Here is a 25,543-nt window from a genome sequence, read left to right on the forward strand (position 1 = left end):
CCCATGAAGAGAAGAGCGCGCTCGCTGCAAGGCGATGCGTTCCAGGACCAGTGTCCCCAGCCCAGAGGCGTCTAGCCCCGCCTCCTCCCCCTCCAATCGCCTTAGGGCGCAGGCGCAAGTGCACCACGCAGGCTTCTGGCCAAGTTCAATGAAAAAAAGGAGGGGGGGTAGAGGGGGCGGGGCCTGGCTGAGTCGCCTCGCGCCTAGAGAATGCGAGGTTCGGTTTGGGGGGGGTGGGGGGGGAGGAGTGCTGTTTCGGTCTCCGGCCAATCCCGTGTGCTAGAGGAGGTGTCTCGCGCCAGAGAGGGGGAGGGAGGGGCGTGGTGGTGGTCCTAAGGGGGCGGGGCGAAGGGGGGAAAGCGAGTGAACGAGGAGAGTACGAGAAGCCTCGGCGGGGGAACGAGCGCGAGAGCGAGAGCGAGGCGCGAGCGCAGGAAAAGAGCGAGCGCGAGCTGTCGGACCGCAGTGCCGCTGCCGCCGCCGCGAGGGAGGAGCCGCTGCGCGAGCTGCCAACCGTCCGCGGCGGTCACGAGGCGCCTGACCGAGTGACCGACGGCAGCGAGCGGCGACGCGTCGTACGGCCGGGCGGGCGGGCTCCATGGCGAGGCGCGGCTTCTCCGGTAGCAGCGGCGCAGCTTCCCCGGCCCGCGGACTCTAGTGTCGCCGAAGCAGCCTGTCGCTCGCGCGCCCCCCGCAGCCCCGGCCTCGGCTCCGGCCCTCGGAGCGCCTGCCTTCCTTCCTTCCTTCCTTCCTTCCTTCCTTCCTTCCTTCCTTCCTTCCTTCCTTCCTTCCTTCCTTCCTTCCTTCCTTCCTTCCTTCCTTCCTTCCTTCCTTCCTTCCTTCCTTCCTTCCTCCCCCCTCCTTTCTTCCCCCTTCTCTTCCCCTCTTTTCCCCTTCCATCCTTCCCCGCGCCCTCGGTCGGGTTGGCGGCGGCCGAGCCCCGGCGAGAGAAGGAGGAGGAGCGGGAGGGATCCGCCTCTAGGATGAAGTTTAAGCCGAACCAGACGAGGACCTACGACCGCGAGGGCTTCAAGAAGCGGGCGGCCTGCCTGTGCTTCCGCAGCGAGCAGGAGGACGAGGTGGGTGCGCCCCCCGCCCGGCGCCTCCGGCCTCGTGCGGGGGAGCGAACAAAGGGACCCCGTTAGGAAGCGGCGCCCCGCACCCCGCCGACCCTCCCGGCGGTCGTGGGCTATTGTTGGCGGCCGGCGGAGACACCCCCGCCTTAGAGCCGCGTGCTCGTGGGGGGTGGGTGGCTTTATCTCCATTTTGCTTGAAAGCGGGCTCCCGTAGGTGTGTGACTCGTGTCCTTTGTCTTCCCCACGCCCCCGCCCCCACCCCACGCGTTCTCCCTCCGAGATGCCTCTGATTCGGGGTGAGGGAAGGGACAGAATCGGCGGGACAGCGAGGGGAGGCTTCGGTAACCTTGGCGATGATGGGTCTGACCCCCCCCTGGCTCGCCCCCTCCCGCGAGCCGATTTGTGATGGGGGGGGGGAGTGCTGAAAGAGAAAGGCGGAGAGATGCTGGGGCTGCCATTTAGCACCCCAGATGTTTGACAAGGATCCTTCAAGGGATGTTTGCTCGGCTTGGGAAATGGTGCCGCCCGGCATTGCTCTGAAATGTAAAATGTCATAGTGCTCCTTTCTGTTAGCAGCCGAGCGCCACTCGCCTTTGAGAAATCATAAAACCGACACTTATTTTCGTTTCTAGTCACACCAATGCACTTAAGCCCCTGAGTTCTTAGGGTTTGGGGTTTTTATTAATTAGCCCTTTTATTCAGAGCCACACAGCAAGGTGTCGTACTAAGTGCACGGTTATGGGGGTTTGTTGCCCTGACTATAGTAACCATGTTACTCTGTGGTGGTATGTTAATGTATTACACCTAACTTTGATTTTCAGAAACACCTGAGAATTTATTAGTTGTTGATTGTCCTTTTCAGCAGGAACAGTGTTTTCAGTCTAGTTTCTTTGGGAAATTACACAAAACACAAGTTGTGCTGAAGGATTCTAGAGATAAAAGAATCAGTTTAAGTTTTGAGTTTGCTCAAGCCGCTAAAACTTTATAAAGTTTAGTCTTTAGAAAGCCTGATAGAAATTTCTGTAATCCCAGGCACAAAAATTATGAAGTAGTGGGATGAGAGGAAAGATAATACGCTTTTCATAGTGTGCTTGGTTAAAATTTTTTAAAATTTTGGACAGCTTTAGAAACACATCTCAGTGCAACTTAGAAAAAGCTGCGTGTGGTTAAAATTGTTACAACCGATTTTTGAAAGGTTCTATTCCAATCTTCAGAAAATGTTTACATTATAGAAGTTTTCCATGAAATCTTAGTTCATTTAAAATACTGCTAAGAGTAAAAGTGCTTAGAAAAGAATAAAAGTTGTAATGAGTAGCCATTTATTTCTTCAGCCTCATAAGTGAGTTTTCCAAAATAAATGAGCAGCAAACATTTTAAATATGTGTGTGTGTGTGTATCTGCAGAAGCAATTGAATTATGTGGGTCTCTTTAGCTCGATAGTAAAAGACCTAAGGTGATTCTGTTTTGCCTTTTTGAGTTTTCTGTTATTTCCTTGAATGTCAGGGATTAGCATTTCTTAGTGCTGTCAAAGTTCTTAGATTCTAAATTACCAATTGAGAAGCATGTGGGAGTGGGGAGAGAAACTTGGTATGGAGGCCCAGTTTCCACTCTGGTAGGCATGGAGACCAGGTATCCAGTTTGTTTATATTGTGTGTAAAATAAGAACAAGTGGGTTCTTGGTTGAGGTCTTATTGAGCTCTTTTAATATGACATGTATTTCAGATATTCTATTCTAAGGTCTTTTGCTGTTTTCCTACCTAGTTCTCTGTTGTGTGCTAGGTAGTTGAAGTTGAGTTCTGCAATCTCTATTTGAGGTATTAATATTTACAGGTAAAATTTTCACCCTAATCAAGACATCCAGGCTGACATTGCAGTACAGTTTTAGACACTAAAGAACATTCTCAGTCTCCAAGTTGATGAAACAGGGTGTAGTTAATTGGCAAGTGGAAAAAATCCCGAACCTAGTTAGGAGACTGTATAAGGTGTCCACCTTATAAGGAGTCTGAATTAGTGCAATTGTGTGGGGCAGGGGATGTGTAGAGGTAGTAGAGGTAGGGAACCGTAGCTAGAAGACAGAGGATAAATGCAATTTCTTTGTCATTACTCACACAATCATTCTTTTTAAAAAGTCTCCTATAACCTCCCTGTGTGTAGAGGACATAATCAGGTACAGGAAGTGTCTCCTGTTTACTCCAAAAATCAGTTTGTCATTTGTCTACATTCTTTTTTTTTGTCTAGATTCTTGTTGCAGAATACATTTCCCTATTGAAAGAGGGAGTATAGTAGGTGTCTGGCCTAACACAAATCTGTAATACTCATAATGTAAAACTCCAGTTTTATTAATATGAAGGTAATGTGCTTAGTAAACCTTAGGAGTTATATAAATGTGAGATAGTAATACTATTTGGGAGATGACTGATCAGGCTTGCTTTTTTGGCCCAAAGAAGGAACTTAAGTTCTCTGTGAGAAGTTCCCCAAGGTGGAACTAACATAATTGTAAACAAGGAAAGAAAGCTATAAACTGAGGGGGGGGGGGTGGGTGGAATCACTTCTCGGTACCAGCCAGCAGGTGGTACCACTAGCCTAGGAAGATTTGGTTGCTATGCAGATCAAGTACTTTTGGGGGTATTTTTTGTCTTGGGGAGAGGGAGAGGATAAGGAGGCCGGGAGAGGAGGGGGAGTCTGCAGTTGACCATTCGTTTATATGTAGAAGATGGGGCAGTTAGGTGACACAGAGGATAAAGTGTTTGGTTTGGAGTCAGGAAGACGAAACTTTGGGAATTAAAATTTGGCCTCCCATTTTTTTTTTTTTTTTGCAGGGCAGTGGGGGGTTAAGTGACTTGCCCAGGGTCACACAGCTAGTAAGTGTCAAGTGTCTGAGGCTGGATTTAAACTCGGGTCCTCCTGAATCCAAGGCCAGTACTTTATCTACTGCACCACCTAGCTGTCCCTGGCCTCATAAATTATTAGCTGTGTGACCACTCTGGGCAAGTCACTGAACCCTGTTTGCCTCAATTTCCTCATCTGTCAAATGAGCTGGTGAAGGAACACATGCTTAATTCAATATCTTGGCCAAGAAAACACCAAATGAGGTGATGAAAAATTAGACATGACTGAACAACATGTAGAAGATTAAAGGAATTTATACTCAGTGACTTAGCTTACTGAACCTGAAAAAGCTCCAATTATACATTCATTTTAGTGAGTTCTCTAAACACTCAAAAAACCAGAACAAAAAACCATTGTTTGAGTTATTTCTTACCATTCAGAAATCTTAATGGGCTTTTTTTATCCATGCCTTTGCTTTTTCCCTCAGTTGTAGAAGATAACAGCACTCAGCCCCATTGTTGAGCTCATAGTAGTTACTTACTACTCATTCCCCTTTTCATGGTTAGAATTTCAATTTCATAGAATCTTTGTTCATTATCCGATTTATACATAAAAGTTAATTATTGAAGACCATAACCATGCAGACAACAGAGAGATGGTTAACCTGTAAAATATTTTGTGATCTGCTATGTTAATTGAAACCATAAGGATCCATGATTTTATAACTGCAGGCATTCCCTCATCCAGTGCCAATTAAATTATTTCCTAAACTTAGTCTATGAGCATTGCCCTAAAAATTCATCCCCCTATGGATAAATAAGTGACAAGTTTCAAATTATCTAGACTGACTCTCGAGTAACTGACATTGTCTGTCATTGGGCCTGTCTGTCCTGCTTGATTTGGAAACTGCCAGAATTTCTAACAAATAACCCAGACTAACTCAAGTGCCACAATAAGACAATAATGCAGATAATTTCAATTAAGACATAGAATTAGTTTTTGTCTTTCATCACAAGTTCCTACTAACATTTCGTGGATATAATTAAAGCAAAAGTCGTTGAAGTGAATACAGTGCAAAAACAACTTAACCTATTCGATGATAAGATTGCACTTGCCCAGGATATAGCCAAGAATTAAGCAAAGGAAGCCTGAGAAGCCAAGCTAGACTTCAGAAAGTCTCATTATAGTGCTTATATTTGATTGACTTGGTTGTACCTTAAACTTATTTGCTGTTACTACTACTATACTATACTACTACTACAATTCTGGCAGTTTGGGGTTATCTAGGTCAGAAACAAATTGAAGAGAAAAGAAAGTGAGGAAAGTAAAACTTTAAAAAAAACTAGGGATAAAAAGTCTCGTAACTCTATAAGATCACTCAGTCAACAGTAAAATGATAAATTGTATTTATTATACTATTTTTAAAGGGAGGAGGGTATACTTCAAAACGATTTCCATTAAAATAATGAAGTTGGGTGTTTTAGGGGAGAAAATTCTTTCATTTGGAATATTTCTGGATGTTTCAAGCTGCAGGAACTGCCTATTGTAATAATTGTCTTTGTAGTAAAGAGTAAATTTCTTCCCTTCCTTATTCTACTCTTGTCTGTATTTGGTCTTTTGAGTATGACTTCTTAGAATCTGATTTTGGCCACCAGTCCTTTTAGAAGCTAGCTCAAATCATTCATATGGTTCCTACCATATGAAAACACCAATTTATTGGTCTTGAGGAGGGCTGACTTTCCGTCATTTTTGTAATCAGTCTTTTTTCTTGGGTAAAGCACTAAAAGCTAATAAGTATCCCATGTACACTTTACAAACGCACTCCAGCCTGGTCGGTGTTTCCGATAAGCCATCCCTTCAGTTCTATCTGAGGCTAAGAGAGGTTCACTGACTTGTGCAGAGCATAGGGTGATGTCTTTAGAGGGGTTTGAATCTGAATCTTGTGGACACCAGCATATTTTGTCTTGCACTGCTTCCTGACAGGGTTTTTAGGAGGATGGTACTGAGAGGTTGCCTAGACCAGTCCTCTTATTTTGCAAGCTAGAGTCACAGGGGTGACTACCTGCCCAGGTGCCTGTGTTAAGAGGCAAAGCCTGAAATGCCTTGCCACTGTTGCTTTTGACAAGTGTGCTTTGGACCAGGAGGCAACCTGGGAAGGCAGCTCATTTAAGAATCCCAGTCCTTAAAATGCAAATCTGACCTATCTAGCATCTAGAAATAGAAAGGATTTTCTGGAATGGCTAACATAGATTGCTAGATACACTTGATACTTGGGCACCATACATTTACAGTTGGCAGCCAGCATCTTTACCCCCTGGTCTCTCCATTCTCTTAAAAAAAATTTTGTTTTTCATTCTGAACTTTAAAAGAGCATTTCCACATATAGCAGAAACATAAAGAGGATTATATTTGAAATACTGGATCTCTATTTCATGCTTGCTTTTTTAAAAAAAAAGTAATACATTCCATACTTTGGAAATTGTGCTTCCTTCTGAATTTTTCTCTGCACTTAAAAGTTTGAGTAGCTTTTTTCATCACTTTCCTACTAAAACCTTCTAATCAATAAGTTTGGCCAAGTAAAACAAATGGATATAATGATGATGTCAAATGATTTTGTACCTTCTGTGCCATGTGTGGATGGGAAAAACCCACAAGAGCTAAAATGGAGTTGGATTATTTCGATGGAGTTGTCAGGAGTTTTCAAGACCATTACTAATATGTAAATGTGCAAGTATGAGAATAAAAAGTCTACCTCTAGTTTGAGGCAAAATGGGGTGCAGGCACCTGAGATACTCCCTTCTCTATGTATAGTGCTTCCATACATATTTAGACTTTCCTTAGAGCTTCCATACAAATGAGAAACTAGTTAAATTATTTGTGTCTCCCTCCCCCCCCTGCCCCCCCGCCCCCCCAAAAAAGAACCAGAGCTCTTTCCATTATACCACATTTCCTCCTGGAATGGACTGAGAACAACATATCTTACTTATGTGTAATCATAAAATGCACTGCTTAACCTGAAACTGCCTTTCCCTTTTTTGAAATTTTTTAAATAAATTAGTTCAGTGGTATTTTCATTTCTTCGATGTGTTGGTTTTTTTTAATAGTCTTAGCTTTTAGAATACAATGTTTAAGTTAGGCTCTGGCTCCTCTTTATACAATTCATATCAATGGTTTCCCAACTGCAATGCTTAGTGCTTTTTCTGCTGTTTATATATAGTTATAATCTTTCATGTCCTATGCCTAGTTGTATGCAATGGGGGACAGGATAAGAAGACACATTCTCATAGTTAAAGAGGGGCTTAGATTCAAAGAAATGAGAGAAATGTGGTTTTTTTTCTTAAACTACTATATAATTTTGCTTTTATCTGAGATTTGATGAGTTTTATTTAATAGAAAATATCTATTGAAGTTGGAAATGCATATGTCTCTGAACATTCATTCCTAATAAATATCATCACTTTGTTCATGTGTTCTGAAAAGTCATTTATGAAACAGTGTAGCAACTGTTCAACCAAAAATTGTCCTAGATACTGGATTCTCTAAAATGAATTTGTCTTATAGAAAGACAGAGAGGTTGTGTGGGATTAGACTGTTAACTGAATTTGAGTGATCCGGGCATGTTTTGTGACTAATAGGCCTTTAGAAAGTCAGAGATGAACCTACTGTAGCCATTTGACATTATGTTAGCACTATCCTGTACATTTTTAATAAACAGATTAATCAAGTATAGAAACTAGTTACAAAAAAACCTGGCCATTACTGATTGTTCCATAACTAAATAATTACCAAAATTATCAGGTTTGTATCAGGGTCATTGGGAATGAATAGAAAAATCCAGAAATTTGGCTTTTTTTCTAGTCACACAATGTCATGGGGCAGATTAAAGCAAGTTTTCTACTTGACTATTTTTTATAAATATAAAATGTTTCATAGTTACTAGAATACAACTTTACCTTTATTTTGTCTCAAAAGTTTTGGTTGTTCTAACCTTTGCTTTCCTAATCATTGACTCTTTCCTAGTTGAGGAAAATAATTAGTTACTTTTATAGTTTTGGGAAGCCTTTTCACATTTTCATTTATTCAAAATACCTTGTAAAGAAGGCAGGTAAGCCATTATCACCAATTTATAGATGAGAATGAGCTCAGAATGACTTGGCCAAGGTCATAATGGTTATTATTAGTAAGTAGCTAACTGAAACCCAGATTTTGGGGGGGCTCTTAGACTAGTATTTTTTTGTCTTCTACCTATATGCTAGAAGAACTCTGACTTGCTGTATGTAGCTATTAAATGTTTGTTATTTTTTTTAAATAAGTTTTCTTTTTTCAAAATGGAATTTAAATAGATGTTAAGCGTCTTTTACTGATGCTATTCAGATGTGTTAGAAAATAACCTGTCATCCAAGTGCCCCATACTACCAATCCTGATTCTGGAATATCCTGATGTACTTCCTAACGTTTCAAGTCACAAAGGTAATTTATGTTTTAAAATAACAATTTTGAAATGGGGAGAAGAGAAGGGGAAATGGCAAATTAATCCTCAAGCTATATACATGCTTTAACAAAAATGCACAGGAAGAGGGGGCAGCTAGGTGGCGCAGTGGATAAAGCACCGGCCCTGGATTCAGAAGGACCTGAGTTCATTTGACACTAGTTGTGTGACCCTGGGCAAGTCACTTAACTCCAATTGCCTCACTAAAAAAAAAAAAAACAAAAAACACAGGAAGACCATCCTAGTTATTTTCTGGGAAATGGCAGAATCCTGGAAGTGTGGCAAGAATGCATATAAAAACTTCTGTTTTATATGGGTAAACAAATAATTTAAAATGCTAAGTTTTACCCCAAGCAACTTTTTTTTTTTTAGTGAGGCAATTGGGGTTAAGTGACTTGCCCAGGGTCACATAGCTAGTAAGTGTTAAATGTCTGAGGCCTGATTTGAACTCAGGTACTCCTGACTCCAGGGCCGGTGCTCTATCCACTGTGCCACCTAGCTGCCCCCCAAGCAACTCTTAAGCTAATTTAATAAAATGCTCACAGTTTGTTAAATTGTGATCAGATTTCTTAACCACATGTAATTGACTTACGCTATAACTGATAACCTTGACTGTAAGTAACATTTGCCAGATCATACTTGAAGAAACATTTTGGCTATGTTTTGTGCATAAAACATTCTCTTGAATGAGTATGCTAGCCCAATCTTATGACCCTTAAAAGTCCCAGAATGATACTTAAGTACTTCAATGGCTTTATGAAGCAGTCTGTGGGCATTCATTTTTGTGGATCCAGCCCATCCCTATAGTTTCATTTTGTACTATTCCTATTCCATATGTAACTCTGTCACAGAAAATCTACCCAACTTGCTAGAGGCTTACCTCAGTTTCTTGGCTGCCAGTAAGGCAGTGAATATCATACTTTTCCTTGCTCATGACACAATATCATCCTTGGTTGTGAGGAATCTCAGCATATTACAGGAGAATCATGCAAGTGACTGCTGGTGTGGACAGTTCATCACTGAGCAAGCTGCAATTGCTATGGCACACCCTTTTACAGCTATAGCTTTAAAGAGTCTCATACAATGCCTTTCTAAAAGGAAAGTATTTTCCAGTGTTGTGTACAAAGAAAAACATGAACAAAGAAATGATTGTTGGATATTATTTCATTTGGCCTTATGAAATATTAGAAATGGAGACTTGGTTTCATATCCACTTCTAGGAAACCTGGGGGGTAGAGGTGATCATGTTACTCTGTTCAGTTCTGCTACCATTTTTTCCCCATAAACAGTGGACAGTTTTGTAAGGTTACTAAAATTGCCATTATTGGCAAATGGTAACAAATGCTTTGTCATTTGCTGAAGGTTGTAGAGTGCGATTCATCCATCTGGCCAGGAATTGGAATTTTTAAGGTCTCTTCCAACTCTAAAGGATGCTGGATTAGGAGCACTAGATTTGGTGTGGGGGATGGTATCACGGTTCTTTTCCCAGTTTTCACATTTGTGGCTGGATAGCCATAGTTTCTGAATCTCTTTGTACCCAACTAAAATGGGGATAATGCCTTTACTTCCTCAAGGTTTTTATGAAAAATTACTTTATAAACATTAAAACACTTTAGATGAGAGCACTTATGTGATAACTAAATATTAGAAATTAGTCACAAGCTTAAGGTGGTTTCAGAAATTCTAAGAACTGGAACTTTAAGCATTCATTTGTGGGGTTTTTTTTGTTTTGGGGTTTTTTTGCAGGGCAGTGAGGGTTAAGTGACTTGTCCAGGGTCACGTAGCTAGTAAGTATCTGAGGCCAGATTTGAACTCGGGTCCTCCTGAATACAGGGCCAGTGCTATATCCACTGCCCCACAGGATTCCTTTAAATGGTGCTTTCTCCTCCTTTTAAAAAATTTTAAAAATTAAGATTTTTCACATCAAATTTGAATATAGATATGCCCTACTTTAATGCAGGCCAAAATGAATATTGCTAGTGTACCTAAACTTTATTCTTGGAACCCAAATTGAGCAGCTGTTGGGTTTTTCTGCAAAGTTTTCAAATATGAGGTAACTCAATATACAGTTCTATGATATTTGCAGATATTCTAAAATCAAAGTGGCATTCATATGTTAAGATAATATGAACTCGTGTTTGTATTATCATTTTTGTTGATATAGAAAATTATACTCTCAAGACACTAACAAACTCTAGGAGACTCTTTTTTAAGGATCATAGAGTTGGAAGGGACCATCCGGTCTAACCTGAGGAAACTGAGACCCAAGTAGGTCAAAGTGGTTTGTATGAGGTCACATAGGTAGCACTTGTTATAACCATGGTTTGAACCTAGGTTCTCTGACTTCAAATATGGGGATATTTCCACTGTATCAGGGCTGCCTCCCAATACACCCCCCCACACCCTACCTTTTTTTGTTTTTAAATGAAAGTATTTTATTATTTTCCAGTTACATGTAGAGATAGTTTTCAACATTTGTTTTCATAAGATTTCTAATTTCAAATTTTTCTCCCCCCTGCTTCCCCCCTCCCCTAGACAGCAGGTAATCTGATATAGGTTATGTATGTATATATATATATATATATATATATATATATATACACACACACAAACATTAAATATATTTCTGCATTAGTCATGTTATAAGAGAAGAATCAGAGCAAAAAGGAAAAACCTCAAAAAAGAAAAACAATACCAAAAACAAAAGAAATAAAGTGGCTTGTGTAATAGTTTTAGGTAAAGGTTTTTTAAAAGCCTTTTTGCTTCACTGAATATTTCAAATTAAATATGTAGCATTCTGGTAATAGAACTTTGTTCAGTTTTTTTTTTTAATTGTCCAGCTTTTTGTTACCCCTTTTGGGGTTTTCTTGGCAAAAATACTGTAGTGGTTTGCCATTTTCTTCTTCAGCTCATTTGACAGATGATGAAACTGAGGCAGAAAGGCTTAAGTGACTTTCCCAGGGCCACACAGTAAGAGTCTGAGGCTTAGATTTGAACTCTGGAAGATGTCTTCCTAAATCCAGGCTTGGCACTATGGCGCCACCTAGCAGCGCCAGAGAAAACTAGGCTATGTCTTTAAAAGCAGCCCTAGTTAATCAGCAGTCGCTTAGAAGTTTGTTAGCCAGCTTGCCCGCATTAAAACTTTGTAAACCTCAAAAACCATAGATATCTTGTATATTAGTTGTTTGGCATAGCATATAGGCTGTAGTTTGCCTTTTTCACTAGTAGTCTCTACATGAATCGGCCTGGTTTGGACAATCCTCGAAAGAGAAGTAGTTGTACCTCAGAAGATAGCCAAGGGTATATGGTGAGGACAGAAGCACAGGCGTCAGCCATGCTTTAAGACCAAAAAGGACGATATGGGACATGTAGAGAGGTGGAAGGCCCACTTATTAGTGTCTTGGAATGCTTGGAAGAAGAAAGTTGTCAAAAAGAAGGGCTGGTAAATAGTGAGATGCTGCAGGGAAGTCAAAGAAGGAAAGAACAAAGTGATCTTGGAAAGATTTTAGTAGACTAGTGGGGAAGGAATGCAACAGCAAGTGGTAATAAAATGGAAGCAGGGAATCATATGACAGGAGTCATATGAAGTTTTCCTCTAACTAGTAGTTGGGAGCCATGATCAATAGAGCAAGTTCTCTGAGGGGCTGGAAGCAAAAAGATCTATATGTAGAAAGAATTATTACCCCTGGAAGAAGGATGCTCTTTCAAGGGTGAACGTTTAGCTCAATTGACATTTTAGTGGAATGCTACATTTGTGCTAATTACATAATAAAAGTAATCTTTGCATCAAAGGGTTGAAATATCTATTTGGAGAGAGAATACAAACCTGAAACTTCGTCAGTATTTTTTAAGTACCCACTCCTCGGAGCAGTTTGGGGCTGGTTAAGATAACTTAAAATATAGACTTGCTGCTTAAGGAGCCTCAAGATATCTAGTAAAGTAGTAGTGTTGTGTGCATAACCAAGTTTAAAAAATTTTTCAGAAAACAAAGTGAGTTTTTAAGAGATTAACACATTTTCCCAAAAGTAACAATTTTGCTACCTTAGCATTCCTTTTCCTAATCTGTAAAAGACACTGATGTTCAATCCTTGGATTCTTCTGTGTTCTTTACATGGATGTCAGTTTTTTGCTCTGAGATTCTAGGACCATACCTGACACCACTAAACAGGAATACTGTGGTTTTGGGGTTTTTTGGGGGGGGGTACAATGAGGGTTAAGTGACTTGCCCGGGGTCACACAGTTAGTGTTAAGTATCTAAGGTAGGATTTGAACTCAGGTCCTCCTGAATCCAGGGCCGGTGCTCTATCCACTGTGCCACCTAGCTGCCCCTATTTCTATACTTTGAACCGTGGAGTGAAAGGCCATTTGTTGGCCAGAGTAAGATGAAATTCAAACCAGTGACATAGCTATTTTGTTCAGAGGCTGCCATCTATAAATATCACATAGTTAACAAAATGTTTTCAGGGATCAATTAGCTATTCTAACAGGGCAGGTATGATGAGTAAGTAGTAGAGCACAGGTTAATGTTGGAGTCACAGAAGGTCAGCTTGGATGGAAATCCCCTCTATATAACATTCTTTTTTTTTTTTTTTTTTTTTTGGTGAGGCAACTGGGGTCAAGTGATTTGCCCAGGGTCACACAGCAGCTAGTAAGTGTCAAGTCTGAGGCCGGATTTGAACTCAGGACCTCCTGAATCCAGGGTCGGTGCTCTATCCACTGCACCACCTAGCTGCCTTTCAACTTTGCTTTGAAGGAAGAGGGGGAAGTAGAAGGAAGGATGGAGAACATTTCAGGCATTGGGAAGAAGCAACCAGGATAAAGACAATGGAGATGAGAGATGGGAGGAACAGAGAGAAGGTCAGCTTAGCTGGGTTGTAGTAAGTTGATGCTGGTATTATAGGTAAAGGGCTTTAAAAACCAACCATAAAAGTTGTTGATCTGAGGAACATTTGGGAGTCACTAGAGCTGATTAAGGAGGGATCTGTGATACATACTTCAGGATATAGGGTGGCCTGGAATGGAGAGATGAATCAGGCTGCTCTGTGAGGAGAGAAAGGGCCAAGTGTGAGCGATGTACATTCTCCATACACATACTTGGATGCTTAGTCATTTCAGGGCAAACATATTGGTTACAGAACAGTGAAAAATTGGTTTAGTATTGATGTTAGAATGCATAGTTAGTATGAACTATTCTGAAACTTGGTAGCAGCTATCATGAATGACAAGCACCAAACATCAGAAAAGAAAACATGAAAATGACTATCTTAGCAGATGAGAAATGACTTAGTTACAAACATAGGAGGCATTTTGGGATCTGATTTTGTACAAAGCACCAGGTCTGGAGCTGGGTGACCCTGTACAAATCACGGAACCCAATTCATTCTAGTTTTTTGCCAAGAAAATCCTAAGTGGGATCACCAAGAGTCGGACACAACGGAAAGGCAACTCAAAACAACAGAATTGTTGGGTCATCAGCTTTTTAGCAAAGGTCCAAATCAGTATCAAGGATAAAGACAAGAAGAGACTGCAATTACTGAGGGTCAAGTTGACCCTTAGTATTTAAATAAGCTGACTCTGAAAAAATGGAAAATAGATAAAAGGAAGGAAAGGCATTAACATTTCTTTGAATTTTAATGTTTATAAATCAGTTAACAGAAGGAACAGAACAAAAGATGTCACACTTCTCATCTGGCAAAGAGCTCATGATAGCCAAGGACAGACCTGTTTAGAATATAGTGCTCTCATTTACAAAATGTTGGAGGATGGAAGACTTTGAGAAGTATCTTTTCACAACACAGGAAAAAATCAATGAAATGTAAAGTGAATATACAGAAAACTTGGCTTTATTCTGTGATTTATAGACAACATAAAGGATTACAAATAGATTTCAAATAGAACAGTTTGGCCAGAATCTAGTTTCATTAATAACAGTGCAGGGGCAGCTAGGTGGCGCAGTGGATAGAGCACCGGCCCTGGATTCAGGAGGACCTGAGTTCTAATCCAGCCTCAGACACCTAACACTTACTAGCTGTGTGACCCTGGGCAAGTCACTTAACCCCAATTGCCTCACTAAAAAACAAACAAAAACAAACAAACAAACAAAAAACAGTGCAACCACCAGGTTAAGAATTCTATCATTTCTATCTAAATGCACAGCACTTTAGAAAATGTAGAAGAAGGGCTGGCTCTGACAAATGTTAAAAATCTATGCTTGAAGCAAGGCAATCTTTACTTTGGTTTTTCTAAAGTATCTCAAAAGGGGGAAAATTCAATAAGAGATGATAATTTTTGGCCAAAAAGGTGATTCAGAAAACACAAAAAACTACTGAATTATGTGTCTATTCTTTCATCTCTTAAGTCTTTGAAAAATGGTCTTTTATTTGCATCTATGAGTATCCTTGATGAAAACTGGCCATTGCAGACTTTTATATAGCAGTCTACCTGTGACGTGCTTGTGTTATTTTTTTTTTGCCTAAAAGAACTCATTAAGATATCTCCATCTTTATGCCAAGACTAAGATAGAGGATTATTAAACAAAACTATATTTTGTCTGTTCAGTATTCGTACCAAGCTAATGCTGGTACACATTGCCTTAGGCACAATTGTTCACCATTGTCACAGAACATCCTGGGAAAATTCAAATAGGATTGTATATAGATGATTTTCTCTTGAAGAACCTATTGATGAAATTAGACAGATAACATTATTGGTGACATTATGCTTTGAAAAGCTGCTGCAGGATAGATGTCATGATATGAAACATTATCATTTTTAATGTCCAGTCTGTTCACACTGGGTGAAGAATGAATAATTCAATTTAGGTGAGTAGCCCATTGAATTAATCCATCAGTACTTCTTTGAAACAGGTAATACCAATAGGCAAATTGCAAGCTAGATTGCATTTAGGAAGTGTTCAAGCTGGGGTAACTGCCACAGAAGCTAAAATGGTTGGGCTAAATGGGTGCAAATTATAGGATAACTTCATTTAAAAGAATAAAATTGTAGGTAACGTCAAAAGACAGCAAACCAGGGAATGGTGGATAAAAAGTATGGTTGTGTGCTTGTTTTTTTTTTTAAAACCATATTATGATGGAAGATCTTAATTTGAAGAGGTATAAAAGATTTAAGTATATGTACAAAAGGATGGGCTAATTAATCATATAGGAGTGAGAATTAGATAAACCATATTTTACACTAAAAGTTGGTTGATAAGATGGCTGAGTCACATTTCTTTAAAATGTATCAACCACTTGCAAAAAGGGACCGCACATTTTAAAACTCAGAAAAGGAAGTATATAAGCATGCTTTCAGAACAGGTGTGACTTTCAAAAATACATTAGAAACTTACTAACATGCCTTACTTAACTACAAAGTCAAATCAAAAGAAAAAAACTTTTGAGTTCTTGGCTTTTGAAATAAGAATTATGGAAATAAACTAAAGTAAGACATCATTAGTCACCTGAAAGATCTCAGTGGACTTATTCTGACAATGATTGGAATTTTTTCAGTGGTCACCTGATAATAGCTCAACAGCATAATCAAAGTAGGATGTTCATGGAAAGATGAGCTTGCAGAAACTCTTAAATAGTTAATAGTCAGTTTATAGTTACATTTTGCCTTCAAAGCACCTCCTATGAATATGGCTAATATCATTAGCAGACTCCCTCTTCTACTGATAAGGAAATCTCCCCCACAGTCAATATAGGTTAGCATAGTCCATGTAGTCCATGAAGGATATTAGTTTCACAATTTAAATGCTTCCATCTTCCTAATCACTCAAGTTCATAACCTCCTCTTTCTCCCATATTAGCAGTTTCCAAATCCCATTAATTCTGCCTGTAGGGGGTGTTCAGGGAGCACTAGTACCTGGTGTGAGGCCTGCTGAGCTCTTTTCAGGGCTTCTCATCCTAAACCAGACTAAACCAGGTTGAGAGTAACCAACAGTGAGTTAGGGGGATGTGAAGACTTGCCCCAGTGGAATGGACTGGACAAATGAAAACAATTTCTTCCAATGACCATAAGATGACAGGCTTTATGGACCACTTAGAGCTAGGTCAGACATAAGGTCATCCCAGGGCACCCTGACTTCTGTCTTGCCCCCTGCACTGCGGAAGAGTCATTAAATTGGATTTCAAATTCATGAACCAGTCATTGTCTTGATGTCTTTGGTCCTCCATTTCCAGCCTTTCTCTCCATTCACAGCTGGCTCCAAGATGATACTGTAACTCTTACCAGCATTCATCACTAACCCTCTCAGCCTCTTGTCCTTTGTAAAATAAGATCTGTGAGGACTGATTGTGGTATCTATGGAATCTTAGTGCTAATTGCCATTTTGCTTTTATTGGAACTTAAGTCTAAAATAGAATACTGAGGAGGTGGCCTTTTTTAACTCTTAAAAATATGCAAAATTGACCTTCCAGACATTTGGCTCTGATTTTTTTTTTTCCTTGTTTGTAGGTTAGAAACATAGGGGAGATTTCCTGCCAGTTAGGAATGATATACTATTCACTGATTGAGGGAATAAGTGAAGATTTAAGGGGGCTGAAAAGGGAGAAAGCATTCCTCTCCTAAGATCTCTCTCATCTAAGAGAAAGGGCTAAATGGTGTTTGAGGTTTTTATGCATTATAGGCAGGTATGTCTTTCTACAAAGAAAACCAGAAGTAATTTAGAATAGCTTTTTTTGCTATGTCATTCAGCAAGCATTTATTAAGCATGATTGTCAGTTGTGAGGATTGGGAAAAGTTTCACTGGGAAAAAGAGGTGATCTGTAGAGCAGGGGTATAGAAGGAGGGATATGTTTCAGGTATTGGCACAGGGAGGGGGCACCATCAGTGCAAAGGCTTGGAGGCACATAAGCACGGTTTGGCAAACCTACAATATGGTAGTATCCTAGACTAGGCAAGATTCCTACCTCTATGTTAATTCTAGCTATGGTAAGTCCTGTTTATTGAATATTTAGTTTTCCTATCTGTAAAATGGGAATACTGATACCCCAGAGGTAGAGAGGTGGTTGAATATTAGACTGAATAATATATATAATGTTTTTTCTTTTTCTTTCTTTTTTTTGGCAAGGCCCAGGGTCACACAGCTAGTAATTGTCAAGTGTCTGAGGTTAGATTTGAACTCAGGTCCTCCTGAATCCAGGTGTGCGTTTTGTTGTTTTAGTATTGTAAATTTAGTATTTATTTAAATGGATTCCCAAGGAGAGTATCTGTTCTTCTCTAGATAAAGAGAATAGTTTGCACATAAGTTACATGTAGTGTTCTTTTCTGTAATTTTTTGGGCATAAGAATTGGTTAAATGTTCTTTGGCTGATTTGTTTTGTTGATACTAAAAGTTTTAACTAAAGCTTTATTTTTATGTTCCTATTAGGTGCTGTTAGTGAGTAGCAGTCGGTATCCAGATCAATGGATTGTTCCTGGTGGAGGAATGGAGCCCGAGGAAGAGCCAGGTGGAGCTGCAGTAAGAGAAGTGTATGAAGAGGTGAGACCATGGCTTAAACTATCTTTTTTTTTTTTTAATGTACAGGTTTTTTTAGTGTACAGATATCACCCATGCCTGTATATCACAGTGTTGGTATGGGAAACACTATACAAGCTTTTAAAGTGTTTGAGAAATATAAATCCTATAAGGGTTCTTATAAGCAGCTAGCCTCATTTGGCATCACCGTACAGAGTGTGGCTACATAACAAGTTGAACTGAAATTAAAGAAACATGAATGAAGTTCTTGGAAGATTTGGAGGGTGGTGCAGCCTTAAAAACCCAGTTATTTTCTGAAGAAGTAATAAATGCCATGAATATGAAGGCATTTAGAGAATTCTAGTCAAAGTTCTGAGCTTTCAGGAGTTCCCTGGGGGGAAAAGAACCTAGATAGCACCATATTCTACAACCAAAAAAACCCAACCTTGTTTGATACCATCAAGAAAGGGCCCTTCCATCTCTAAGTTCCTGTGGTCATATCTAAAGAAGGGGAATGCTACATTTGTCAAGGCTACAGAGATTTCCTATGGGGAGAATGTGGTTAGTACTCCTGAGTCAGAAGATAGGATTTTAGACTTTGCCTTCAGTGGTGCTAAGTTGAACCAATCCGATTTGCAAGTGAATCAAAGCTAGTAACTGAAACATTAGCAACACTTAAATGTTTGTGAGCAAATGAAATAACCAAACCATTGTTTGTCTTTTTTAAAGCAAACAAATAACAGCTATATTTAGTCATTACCATCTGATAGACGCATGTTTATTAGACTCATTAGGCAGAGCCTGGTGAAAGGTTGAATACAGAGTATCTCAGAATACATAGTAAGTAAGTGAAGGGAGCCTATTTCATTTCATAACATTTACATTGTGAATAATATGGTATAGGAAATTTAACTCTTGCCCAGAGAACTGGTCTAGACTTATTTAAAATCATTTCACGTTCAGCATATTAAACATTGCAAGAAGAAATAAAAGCTACAAAATACTAGAGTGAAAAAGTTTGATATAGAGTTGTGATACTTTGAAGAAGCTAACTTTTTATTTATTTATAGGCTGGTGTCAGAGGAAAATTAGGCAGACTTCTGGGGATATTTGAGGTGAGTTCTAAAAATATCCCTGTTCAGCTGCTTAATGTAGTTTAAATTGCTATTTTCCCAGCAGATACAAATCGTGAGCTGCTTCTTCAGGCCCAGTAAGTAGCCAACAGGCTGCCACATTGCCAGCTTTGAGTAGGTTGTTTCCAGTGTGCAGCATGTTCTTTCTGAAGTGCTAAATATAAGCATATCATGGATCCAGAGAGAGGAGGTACTATCTCTTTACCTATAACCATTGTGGGTTTTGAAAATTCACATTGGATTGCAAACAGCATTGAGTCTAGTGTCTATAGCAAAGACAAACTAAAGACTCATAGCTAGGAGAAGCCTTAGGAACCAGAAAGTTATTTTGCTACATTTTGGTACCATGAGCTTTCTGCTGTTTCATTAAGGTAAGACTGGGTTCTTGAAGGCTATGCCAGCAAAGTTATAAACACTGGCAGGTCCTAGCCAAGCTAGACTAACTTCAAGGATGAACAGAGCAAATACACCATGTTTCTTTCTGAGGACCAGCCAGCTAAGGTGAGAGAGGGATTCCAAGGTGACTGTAGCCAAACCAACTCTCTGGAAGACCAGGTTGCTAAAATGTAAAAGGAGGAGGAAGTAGTTACCTATATTTAAGGTTCACACCTGGATTATTGATCTTTTTAAATATCAGTTTAAAACCAAGCAAGCAGTGACTTCATGGACAGGAAACACCTTTTGAAACTTGTTTAATAGGAAACCTTGTTCTTTTATTAAAATTTTTCCTGGACAAAATTGAAATTAAATCTTGGTTGCCAGAATAAAATAGCACTGCTTATGTTGTTAGGAATGGGTTTTTATGTAAGAATCAAGTGTTATTAAAAAGCTATTTGCATTGTTCCTAGCTCTCTAGTTAGCCCTTTTGTAAAAGAAGCTCTTCAAGGTTAACAATGTTCTCTCCTTTGGCTCAAAGGATCTGCTGTTCATGTGCCACTTTTCTATACAACAGAGAAACCAGTCCTGTTTCCAACCTCATTTTGGGAAGCCTCCTTTGAGACTTGGGCTCCATCACTAGGTCTTAACTTGGGACTCCAGAGCTCTGTTCTTCTACCTAAGTACTGCTCCCATTCTCTACCTAATTACATCTCACTCATCTTTTGAGATCTAGCTTCAAAATTTCCAGAAAGCCTCCCCAGACTCTTTTACACACCAGAATGACTGCATCTGGCATTTAATTCTGCTTTTGTGACACTTTTTTGGGGGAAACTCTTTAAATTCCCTCTTAACACACACAGAAAACATGCCTTATAACTTGATTTTAGAACAATAATTCTGACCACTACCCTAAAAGTGCACAATGTCATCTCAGAATATTGAAAACTTTTAATAGCCCTAAGAGAAGAGCTTCTAATAGAATAAAACTTGGAAATAGCATTCTTTTCTCTGAGGACCTTTTCATTTATTCATTAGGGCTTAAATAGCTACCGCTTAGTGTTAGCATCTCAAGATGCATAATGAAATAGCTCCATCTTCTGGTCGACATTGGAAGTTGACTTTGTTTCTTTCTGATACATTGAGATTTGTGTATTCAATTCAGGATAGTGTTATATAGTGTAATTGAACAGCTTTGTTTAGTAATTTTGATCAGTTTTGTTTTTTGAGATTTTCCTGTGTTCAGCATTATAGATTCTCCACTGAGGCAGCTAGATTCAGTTACTTTGGAATACTTACTCAGTGGTGCCTAACTTTGCTAATTTAATCTCCTTTCACAAAAAATTGCTATAAATTCCATTTTAACAAACTTCAGGACATCTACGTTGTACTGTAATGAAGTTTTCTCGAACATTTCAAATACTGATATGATTTTTGTCCTTTGTGGTTTGTTCCCACTCACACAGATTATAATCAGTTTTGTCACTTGCCCTCCACTGTCATGACCAAGAACCCTAGCCTCACCCATATGGTGATGAGGAACCAGAGCAGTATATATAGAGCTTGTTGAAACAAGATTAACACCTGACCTTGACTAAGTAAAATGGAATTTTTGTCTTTTTCTTTTGGGGGGGGGGGCAATGAGGGTTAAGTGACTTGCCCCCAATGGTCACACAGCTAGTAAGTGTCAAGTGTCTGAGAGGCCAGAATTGAACTCAGGTTCTCCTGAATCCAGGGCTGGTGCTTTATCCACTGTGTCCACCCTAGCTGCCCCCAAAAAGGAATATTTTGAAATCAGTTTGGGGAGGGGAAAGATCTTTATATAGCCTATATAACCACTCATCTTTCCCCTCCCTTCCCATTCCACCTGGTTTTCCATCTCTCTCTCTTTCTCTCTCTCTCTCTCTCTCTCTCTCTCTCTCTCTCTCTCTCTCTCTCTTTCTCTCTAAGCTCCTGTTGCTTTGGTTTGGTTTTCTTGTCTCCAAAACAAACAGTATTTAGTCATTCTTTTCAGTGAAACTATGGATATGGAAATGGACTTTATTTTTCCAATTAACTAAAATTTACCAATTTCTTTTGGTTGGTGAGCAGCCCAACTTCAGTTTTCCGACAGGTTAATGACACTGAAGAATTTTAATGGCATCTTCTTTGAACCAGTCTGTTCTTCCTAAAATGTATTAGAGGAGTATCCCAAACCATTCTTCTCACACTTAAAAAGAAAAACAAAATGCTTGTGACAAATGTGCATAGTCAAGCCAAAAAAAAGGGGGGTGGGAATTCTGCATTGGCTATATCCCAAAATGTCTGTCTTCAGCCTGGGTCCATCTCCTACCCTGTCAGGAGTCATAGAAATGTGATTTTATATTGCATTATTCATCAGAGTCAAAATTTGTCTTTAAGACTGTATAGATTGTTCTCCTGGTTCTGGTCACTTCACTGCATCAGTTCATACGATTTTTCCTCACGTTTTTCTGAATCCATCTCCATATTTCATATAGTACAATAGTATTCCATTATGTTCATATGCCATAATTTGTTCAGTCATTTAGTCTCCAGTTCTTTGCCACCACAGAAAGATCCCCTTGTTATTATATAACCCTTTACAAAATTTGTTATAACATGTGGTGGTGTGTTTTTGGTTTAAAATCTTAAGTTTTTTATATTAAAATTTTTGGTTTTGCCTGGGGAAAGTTGGGACAATGTTGATTCCACTCTTCCTTTTTTATGCTCATTTGCTACCTATTTTTGATACATTATTGGTTGATCTCTAACTTGTTACAGCAGTGACTTACCTAAAAGTCTTTGTAAATGGCCTGTAAGTTCAGTAGAAAGGTGGTTAGCCTTGTCCTTCTTTTGCCAGTTTATGTGACTTTCCTGATGACCATCAAAAAGTAAATATACTGGGGCAGCTAGATGGCGCAGTGGATAGAGCACTGGCCCTGGAGTCAGGAGGACCTGAGTTCAAATCCGGCCTCAGACACTTAATACTTACTAGCTGTGTGACCCTGGGCAAGTCACTTAACCCCAAACTCCTCACTTAAGAAAAAGTAAATATACCTATTTATAGATGTGAATATACTTAATTTTAATTTTGATGCCTTAATGCTTTGTATGTAATATTGGTGTTGGTAAATATTGTATAACTCTTAAAGCACGAGTGTGTAGATTAAAATGTCATCTTTTTCATATTCAAGCAGAATCAAGACCGCAAGCACCGCACTTATGTGTATGTTCTTACTGTCACTGAAATCTTGGAAGATTGGGAGGATTCTGTTAATATCGGTAAAGATTTTTTAAATTCTGCTACCTTTTTTTTAAAGTATTTTTAAAGACTAAATTGATGATGCATAAACAGATTTACTCTCTGTTTTTTTAGTTCTTTATCTCACATGTATGTTCCCAAAGTGCATTATTATTTGGACCTGTCTTAGTCAAACTCATTCCTATTTTTAAGAGAATCATTAATAGGCAAGTTTGGCTGAAAGCATGACTTTAGCCATGTAGTAGTATCTATGGATCATGCTCAGGTAAAGTATAATGAAATTTTTAGCACAGTAAGCACTCTGCCAACCCTGTCCCTCTGCCAGTCATGTTCTTGCCATCTTTCATCTTCATTTAGGTATTTTGTCTTATATTAAATAACCTAGAGTTAAACATTTAATTATGACAAACTCCTACTTTTATATTACAGTTAACTACCAGATAGAAGTATGGTGTAGAAGTTACTTTCATTTATGGGCTTCAAATCAAACTGACATTTGATATTTTGTTTAAACTCTGAAGAATTAGTCCTTTTGATCCATTAGGAGACATTGAACTTTTGATGTGTTTAATGACTGGATAGGTTTAGGGATGGTCCGGGATAAGCTGCTTTAAAGTGGGGTTTAATCATTATTGTGATACTTTCATTTTTTTTAGGAAGGAAGAGAGAATGGTTCAAGGTTGAAGATGCCATTAAAGTTCTTCAGTGTCATAAACCGGTACATGCTGAGTATTTGGAAAAATTGAAGTTGGGCTGCTCACCGACCAATGGGAATCCCATGGTTCCAGCTCTCCCAGACAACAGTTCTTTGTATGTAACTTCTGCACAGACGGGGCTGCCATCTTCTGTAAGATAAAGATGTAGGTGACCATACAGTGTCACAGGGAGAAGGCTTCTGTGTTTGATATCCACATGTTTAAACTATCTGAATTGTCCTCCACTATGTATTCAGGCAGTTTTCATATTTTTCAGATGCTTTGAAATATTTCCCTTTTTCTTTAACAGTATAAAAATATTTCAGTAAACCAAAGCCATATGGATTTTTTTAAAAGATGCCTTAAATGTGTGCCCTCTTTCTTTCCCCAAATACATTTTTGTTTTTGATTTTCAGATCGCTCTGCATTCTGGTTTTTGTACCAATCTACCTGGTGTTATCTAGAGGGTTTTTTTAAGGAAATCAAGGGGGCAGAGACGACTAGGTACTTTTCATTTCAAAAGATCAAAAGGGTTATAGTGCCACTTTGTTTCAGAAACATTGTAGACCTCTCTTGGAATTTAGAGAGAATAGATGTGTATCAAACACCATTTCTCTACTATTAGAGGGTATTCTTTTGTATACGTGTGGTATCTTTCCTTCAAGATTTAAACATAGGAGTGTTTATCAGAGCTGAGCATGGATGACATTTCAGTAGGAGATGCCACTATCATAATACATGCAACCCGGAAATAATAGAAAACAGGCTCGTAAAACAGCATTACGATTCATCTTCAACCTCCCTTTGATTTATTATCCTTTTGTGCAGAATGCCCTAGGCAAAACCTGAGTTATTGTTTTTTTAATGGGAAAAAACCTCCTTTGTACAATTAGTCATTTTCATTGTGAACTACCTTTTTAATTGGTTTGTTTCACTAATCCCCTGCTACAAATAGCACACTGGCATCAAGCTCAAATACTTTCTCATTCAGTTTCTGCCATTCCTTTTAGTCCCTGGGAGCTTCGTTATCTTTCCTGGTAGTAGCCAACGGAATTTAAGATACCTAGGTATATCATGGGGAGCTTACCTTGTTTCAGAACCTTTTAAATGTTCTTTAAGCCCTCAACTTTCACTCCCAATGAAAATTTAGGAATGGGACACTTGTATTTCTTCATTTGGAAAAAAAAGATTGTGATTGGGGTTTTTAAGTTCTTTTTGTTCTTAAAACTTTTATGACACCTAAAACCAAGAATCCCATCTAAAATGCAAATACCTCTTCCCTAATCAGGTCAGAACTGAGGTTTAAGTATAAAAACCTTTAACATTTTGAAAAGATGTGGGGTTAAAAATCATCCTTCTTTAAACATTTGTAAATATTCTAAATGGTAAATAGTGAGTGTAAAGTGGAAAGTACATGTAATTTAAACACTTTGTTATTCAGTACACAAATCGTTAACCTACTTTTAAAACACAATTGTGTAAAATGCTGCTATAAATTAAAATTGAGTGCTGTTACACTTTTAGGAATTATTGGTGCCACAGTTTAAAATGAGATCTTGTGCCATTCAAACACACCAGATCTTAGTACAAGTTCTAATTCACATGAAAATAGGTTTTTGAAAATGTATTTACTACTAACCAAAAGAAATGAAGAAAGAAAAAAAATGAACATTTGGAGGATTTCCTATTCTAAATTATGTATCCCATAAATTGACTTAGAAAAATCTCATGGGCTAAATGTTTCTCAGAGTAACTTAGTCATTTGAGAAGTTTCTTTGAATTACAAACAGCCAAAAGAAACTGGATTTTTGTTTTATGGACTCAATTTTTGTACATAAAACTACTCCCACTTAACATTCTATGACACTGGGGATTTTAAAAAAGCTTGTACATGGTATTCTTAGAGGTAATAATGCATGATCTTATTTTGTAACTCAAACTATGTATTTGATAAACGATGTAAAAATGTACAGTATTGATGTTAACCAACTCATAAGAGTTGTTAGCCTATAAATATTTTTGTTGTATAATTTTTTGGTCAGAACATTTGGGCTTGGTAGTGCCACATCAGGATTCCTTAAGGTCGTTCAGTGTACAGATCTCTTTAGTGTCTATGCAACTTGCAAAATTCCCTTAATTTTGATTCCTAATGCTTCTCTTTTTATGATTTAACAGAACATTTTACAGTTGTCATATTTCAAAGTAAACAGTGTATTGCCACAGG

The 25,543-nt window shown here is 38.8% G+C and overlaps 1 protein-coding gene across 2 annotated transcripts; it reads left to right on the plus strand.

Moving 5' to 3' along the window:
• The first annotated feature begins 423 nt into the window (after positions 1-423).
• On the plus strand, positions 424-25,543 carry NUDT4 (nudix hydrolase 4). 2 transcript variants are annotated; one of them, XM_043965501.1, is made up of 5 exons: positions 424-1,079; positions 17,768-17,878; positions 18,925-18,969; positions 22,557-22,644; positions 23,281-25,543. In XM_043965501.1, the coding sequence occupies exons 1-5, from the start codon at positions 984-986 to the stop codon at positions 23,478-23,480; spliced, it is 540 nt and encodes a 179-aa protein (XP_043821436.1). In that variant the 5' UTR covers positions 424-983; the 3' UTR covers positions 23,481-25,543. The 2 variants fall into 2 exon arrangements, with proteins under 2 accessions (XP_043821436.1, XP_043821435.1); XM_043965500.1 differs by having other exon boundaries at positions 833-1,079; positions 22,560-22,644.

The sequence above is a fragment of the Dromiciops gliroides genome, chromosome 5 (assembly GCF_019393635.1).
Source record: "Dromiciops gliroides isolate mDroGli1 chromosome 5, mDroGli1.pri, whole genome shotgun sequence".
Taxonomy (NCBI): Eukaryota; Metazoa; Chordata; class Mammalia; order Microbiotheria; family Microbiotheriidae; genus Dromiciops; species Dromiciops gliroides.

Excerpts from the sequence above, each read along its gene's own strand:
- NUDT4 (XM_043965501.1), top strand. The coding sequence starts at position 984 with ATGAAGTTTAAGCCGAACCAGACGAGGACCTACGACCGCGAGGGCTTC. Across the intron at positions 1,080-17,767 it reads GCAGCGAGCAGGAGGACGAG|GTGCTGTTAGTGAGTAGCAG; the intron begins GTGGGTGCGCCC and ends TGTTCCTATTAG. Across the intron at positions 18,970-22,556 it reads GACTTCTGGGGATATTTGAG|CAGAATCAAGACCGCAAGCA; the intron begins GTGAGTTCTAAA and ends TTCATATTCAAG.